The sequence below is a fragment of the Liolophura sinensis genome, chromosome 8 (genome assembly GCF_032854445.1).
Source record: "Liolophura sinensis isolate JHLJ2023 chromosome 8, CUHK_Ljap_v2, whole genome shotgun sequence".
NCBI lineage: Eukaryota > Metazoa > Mollusca > Polyplacophora > Chitonida > Chitonidae > Liolophura > Liolophura sinensis.
In genome coordinates, this window is record NC_088302.1 from 51,752,823 (window position 1) to 51,758,822 (window position 6,000).

The window sequence follows — 6,000 nt, forward strand, 5'->3', positions numbered from 1 at the left end:
GCACAGTTCATGTTTGAGTTATCGACCCTTACGTCCAATTTGGACAAGATTAGAACTGTTCATGTCCAAATAGTTTACCGGACTATTTTTGGAAAAAAGGTTCATTGCACCGAGTTCAATCTTTGTATAAGGCTTCATCATACCAAGTCATCTTTTAGTTTCGGGCCCTACATGCAACTTGAACACAATTGGCCGATTCTACAGCTTTGCTGACATTTTGTTTTTAAAATGGTTCATCGCATTGTTCTCTTTGGTTGTATAAGCCACGACTGATTGGCGGTTGGGAAGGTTTGAGCTTTGGTTTTATAAATCACCACTGATTGGCCGTTGGGATGGTTTGAGCTTTGGTTGTATAAGCCACCGATGATTTGCGGTGGGAATGTTTGAGCTTTGGTTGTATAAGCCACCACTGATTGGCGGTTGGGAAGGTTTGAGCTTTGGTTGTATAAGTCACCACTGATTGGCGTTTTGGAAGGTTTGAGCTTTGGTTGTATAAGCCACCAATGATGGCGGTTGGGAAGGTTTGAGCTTTGGTTGTATAAGCCACCACTGATTGGCCGTTGGGAAGGTTTGAGCTTTGGTTGTATAAGCCACCACTGATTGGCGGTTGGGAAGGTTTGAGCTTTGGTTGTATAAGTCACCACTGATTGGCGGTTTGGAAGGTTTGAGCTTTGGTTGTATAAGCCACCACTGATCAGCGGATGGGAAGGTTTGAGCTTTGGTTGTATAAGTCACCACTGATTGGCGGTTTGGAAGGTTTGAGCTTTGGTTGTATAAGCCACCAATGATGGCGGTTGGGAAGGTTTGAGCTTTGGTTGTATAAGCCACCGATGATTGGCGGTTTGGAAGGTTTGAGCTTTGGTTGTATAAGCCACCAGAGATTAGCGGATGGGAAGGTTTGAGCTTTGGTTGTATAAGCCACCAATGATGGCGGTTTGGAAGGTTTGAGCTTTGGTTGTATAAGCCACCAGTGATTAGAAGTTGGGAAGGTCTGAGCCTTGGTTGTATAAGCTACCAGTGATTAGAAGTTGGGAAGGTTTGAGCTTTGGTTGTATAAGCCACCAGTGATTATCCGATGGGAAGGTTTAAGTAACAGGAAGAATTCAAAAAGATCAAAAAAAGCACTGAATGTATCATGGCTTTGTCCATGAGACTTAACGTGCCACGCCAGAATTTATAGGTCCTTTTTGAAATAAGCATTTCAGTAATCGTTGCAAATGTAACCGCTATGGAAATATTATTCCAATATCATGCCGTGAACACCAGACATAACACATTTATTTCAATGAGAGTTACAACATACCTATTATTTAAGCATTTACGGTTTTATACAAAATGTCAGAGTTTGCAATTTTTTAGGGAGGCAGGGGAATCTGCAATACTTCATGCAAAGTTATGCCTCTATGAAAGTGTTAAGTTTCAGTATAGACATGACTAAACACTGGGAACCATTTTTTTATAAATGATAGTATGATGATGAAAGAGAAAACTACATTTATTTTATTTATCTAATTTATCGGTGTTCCACGCCGTACTAAAAAATATTTCACATATACGAGGGCAGACGTGTTAGGGTTGGGGGGAACCGGGCAAAGCCCGAGGAGGGGTGGGTGGGCATGTAGGACATTTAGTTTTTAGTAACAATACGATAAAAATGTCTTGTTATTCATATCTTATAGAAGATTTAACTTTAAGCTGTGAAATTCGAGTACGATGTTTTCTTTTAAAAACAACGATGTTAACAATGTGCTCTACACAGGTCTTGAGCCCTGAACTCCGAGGACATCAGAGTAGAGAAAGTCCACCTCTTTTCATGTTTTTCTATGATATGTTTTCCTATTATACATCGGGTCACCGTGCCCACAGTCATAGCGTATAAATTATACAATGCCCTGATCGATCCTCAATTTACATACATCCTAAAATTATTCTAAGCCCGATCAATAGATAATCCCACAATCCAGTGATAGGTATATTTGTACGATGTTACAACTGAATGCACTGTCATGGACAATTCCCAGTGTCCCCCTGTGTCAGCCTGTCGACTTAATATGATTTCTAGCCAACAATGTAACAAATCGCAACTCTTACAGGCCTACTGAATTTCCAGATCGAGACATTTTAAACGACCATGGTTGTAAAAAAAAAAATAGTAATTGTTGTTTTGTCTGCTCTAGACCAGGTGGAAAGGTAGCAGATTAATTTTTTAGGCTTTGTAAATGCTTCTGTCTAATTGGAATAAAGGAACAAGCGTTATGAAGCTACATCTATTATCACACATTGCACAGTTGCAAACACGATCGTTATTGTAAACGGAGTAAATAATTTCTTCATTTACGTTACATGACAACATATATACTTTTCAATGTAAAAAACAGAACATAATGTCGATCCATGTACTTCAACGGTTTGTTTTTACCAGACTAGCCTTGTTATGAGAACAATTTAGTAAATGAAATTAGGGGTTACTGTTGAAATAAGGGGTCATTCCTGAAATACTGTGGAATAAAATAAACGGATGTCCTTTTTCTTAAGGTGCATATATGCTGAAGGCAGAAAGGCAGTGTATAAGATTAAAGTCAGACAGAAACATGCACACAGGCAAAAGACTTCAGAAGTGTTTACATTACATTGCACCCAAGTTGTACACAAAACACACATAATGAGGTAAGAAATACATGCATGAAATGCATGTTAGCATACATGCAAACTGGGTACCAAACATGCTTAAACGAATCACCACAATCACAGATGTTTTGCCCGAGTCAGTGATTTGACTGCATTGGATTGATACGACCTTTCTGACAGGACAAAGTAACTTTGTGCATGTTGATAAATTGCATGTAACTGGTATCTTCTAAATACCAAACGCTCTATATAAGCTTTTTAAGGAAAAGTTTAATTATAAAATAATTTTGTCCTTGATACAAAAGAACACTTTGCCAGAACTAAAGTTTACAGGAAGCTTTGAAGCTTGAGATACAAGTTTCTCCTTAAGGATGGCTAAACAGTGAGGTCTATTCGTGAACAGCATATTCAGATGTCCTTCAGACATGTTCTAAAAAAGGCGATAAAACAAGTTTAGCTTAACTGGACTCGGGCACACAGCTGGTAGTGTAATGACACGAAGAACACTATAATATGTGTTTTACAAACAAAGCAAATGTTGTCAATCCTCATGCAATTTCAGTTAAATTAAACCTAATTATTTAGCAATGTTGTGCGAATTGTGGAAAGATCAGCATTCGGTGAGAAGTAAGATCTGTACGCTTTTTTTTCATTGGTAACTTCAAGAGTAACGTATGTTCTGTCCCTCTGGTGTTGTACTGACCTTTCTGAGCGATGACGGACGAGATTCTTCAGGGCCTGGCGGAATTGCTTGGCTCTGAGACAGTACAGGTAAAAGTTGGCCGCGTAGTTGATGTACTGGATGAGGCAGCAGATGGCTCGCGCCAGATCCAGCTGAGCGCTAACTTTGTCCGACTTGTTCTCCTGATAGAAGCTGTCTGTGATAAGGTAGACGCTCATAGGCAAAGTGGTGACCAGAAAAACAAAACTCACAACTAACAACATTTTGGTGGTGGAGCTGACATGGATGGGCGATTCGTTGGGGAATTTCAGACCAGCGCTCATGTCCTTGTGGCGCTTCTTCAGTTTGAGCAGCGAGCGGATGATGAAACAGTTGCAGATAAGCATGGCGAGAAATGGAATAATAGACATGACGGTGAAGTCGATCCATACGAATATATACTCATCAAAGAAGAGGTAGGCCTCTGTCAATGAACCACACTCACCGTCATTGTTGATGCCGTTGGTCCAGAAGAAGTGGGCATTTATACCGACTAGGCACACAAAAACAATTAGCAGGGTGGTGCGAGCTCTCCCTATCGTACACCATTCCCGCGATTTCAGCGGAAAATACACTCCAACAAACCTCTCCACAGAAACACACACTAAAATCCAGGAAGAGAAATCCATAGAAAGATACAGGACAAACAAATGTATCTTACATCCCCAGTGAGAGATATCCCGAATATCCATATCTGACACGGATCGAATCCAATAGCGTAGCAGGCCTGTGTACATGACAAACAAATCTGTGATAGCCAAAACACTGATGTAAAACAGGGTTGTAGATTGGCGTGGCCTTTTACAGCCTAGAACCAAGATTACCAGCACGTTACCTACGAGTCCTAACAAAAGCAAGATGGGTGAAATAATCTGAAACAGCCTCCGAGCTACGAGGGACTCGACATACTCGGTGTCACTGCTCAAACTCTGATTGTCATGGATAGTAAGCTCGGTGGAGTAACTGAACATCAGTAACTGGGCATCCACCGTGGAACCGTTGTAAGTCGGTACAGTCTGAGTAGCCAACATTTCCATGGCTATTTCGGTCACGCTGTCAACAAACGCTTAAACTACCCCAGAAATGCCTCAACTGGTCCACCCCACCTTTTCCATACCCATACAGATATCCACATAAACACAGTGCGACCGACTGTCGAGTTTTGAGTTTACCTAAACCAGATACATAAATCTGGGCTACTTAATCTATGCAATTGTCGTGTTCTTACAACTAGAAATCCATGCAGGCACAGGGCAGGAATGGGTGCATTTTCACTCTCCTTGGTTCTCATGGGTTATTTAAGGCACTAGAGCATTTCAGGTCTATGTAGGAGTGGGCCAGGCTTATATTTTCTGTATTACTAAAGCACAAAGACAAGTGGGCCAGATCAAGCCCAGTCAAGCACACAGTTCACTGGTCGCTTACGCTGTGTTACGGCAGACGATTATACAGGTAGATACCTATAGTCTAACACACGCTCTCTCAATAGCCAGCTGGAGGTGCGGCGTCCATCCAGAACACGTGGTTAACTTTTCCTCATGCACGCCGACATGTTATTGCACTCGATCTCTGGTATGTGAACATTGTGATTTGTTGTTAGAATGAGGTATTATAGCACTCGTCCCTGTTCGTGATGATACCTCGTCACACCACTTAGGCCTATATTTGTCCCGCTAGGGTTAACGCAAGCGAAGACACAGGCCCTATACTTTACCCGTTTAGCCCACAGCGTGCAATAATGCTAGTCTGTAACGTTCTTGTGACCGCCAGGCCTGTATAGCTTGTTGCTCGTAAAATCAGAAGTATATGTGTAGGCCTATAGCTGATCATTAAGTCCTGCGTCACGCCCCTTGATTGAGTAATACCATTCCTCTGCTCACTTCTGTTTTTCACATGAAAAACCAGCCAGCGTGAGTGGTAATGTCCGCTGTCAGTCTCGTATCGTTGTGTGCCTATGACATACCAGCCAATACGCTATCACCGCCCATATCTGAACGAAGCCTGCACTGGCTGGACGTCGGTTGTAGGACTGAGGCCCAGCCGATAGTTCACTTGGCTCTCTGCCGCTCACACTGCAGACAGCCTGACTGAAAGCGGTGGTCATTGATCGATAGCCAGTCCTCCACATAAAACTTACTGGCTAGGATCATTACATACATTATAAAGGGATAAAAAGGTGTTCAGCTTTTAGCGTTGTTCATTGCGTGGGAAGAACAGGTGAATGGCGTGTCAGAAACCGACAACAGAGCGTCAGCAGGTGCGGGATCTTTCAGTTTCAAATTCTAAGGTGTCAGGTAGAGGTTGAATGTATGATATCACTCAAAATCCCTTTCGAAGCCCATAATGTCATAATGACGACGTGACCAGAAGATGTCCTTTTCTACACTGTTTTTTTTTTTCAGGTAAGCCAGCGTTTTTTTCGTCACCGCCTTTTTCTGCTTGTGTCTAAGTGACAGACAAAAAGAGGATGTCAGTAGAAATCCATCTTAGAACTATACTACTGTCAGAAATTACCATTACGTTTTTCTTCAAACGGTTGAACATTTATAGAGGCAACGTTGTTTTCAGGTATGAAATTATATTTTTTTCTTATTCCAAATGTAAGGAAACCAAATGATTTTTTTTTTTTTTTTTTTTTGATTGGTGTTTTA

General features: G+C 41.5%; 1 protein-coding gene across 3 annotated transcripts in view; it reads right to left on the reverse strand.

The window, feature by feature from the left end:
* LOC135472572 (thyrotropin-releasing hormone receptor-like) overlaps window positions 1-4,723 on the reverse strand; it is a 45,288-nt gene extending 40,565 nt beyond the window's left edge. For all 3 annotated transcript variants that reach the window (XM_064752130.1, XM_064752128.1, XM_064752129.1), the window contains exon 1: window positions 3,332-4,723. In XM_064752130.1, coding sequence (XP_064608200.1) covers window positions 3,332-4,386 — 1,055 coding nt within the window. In that variant the 5' untranslated portion in view covers window positions 4,387-4,723. The remainder of the gene's footprint in view (window positions 1-3,331) is intronic.
* Window positions 4,724-6,000: the final 1,277 nt, after the last annotated feature.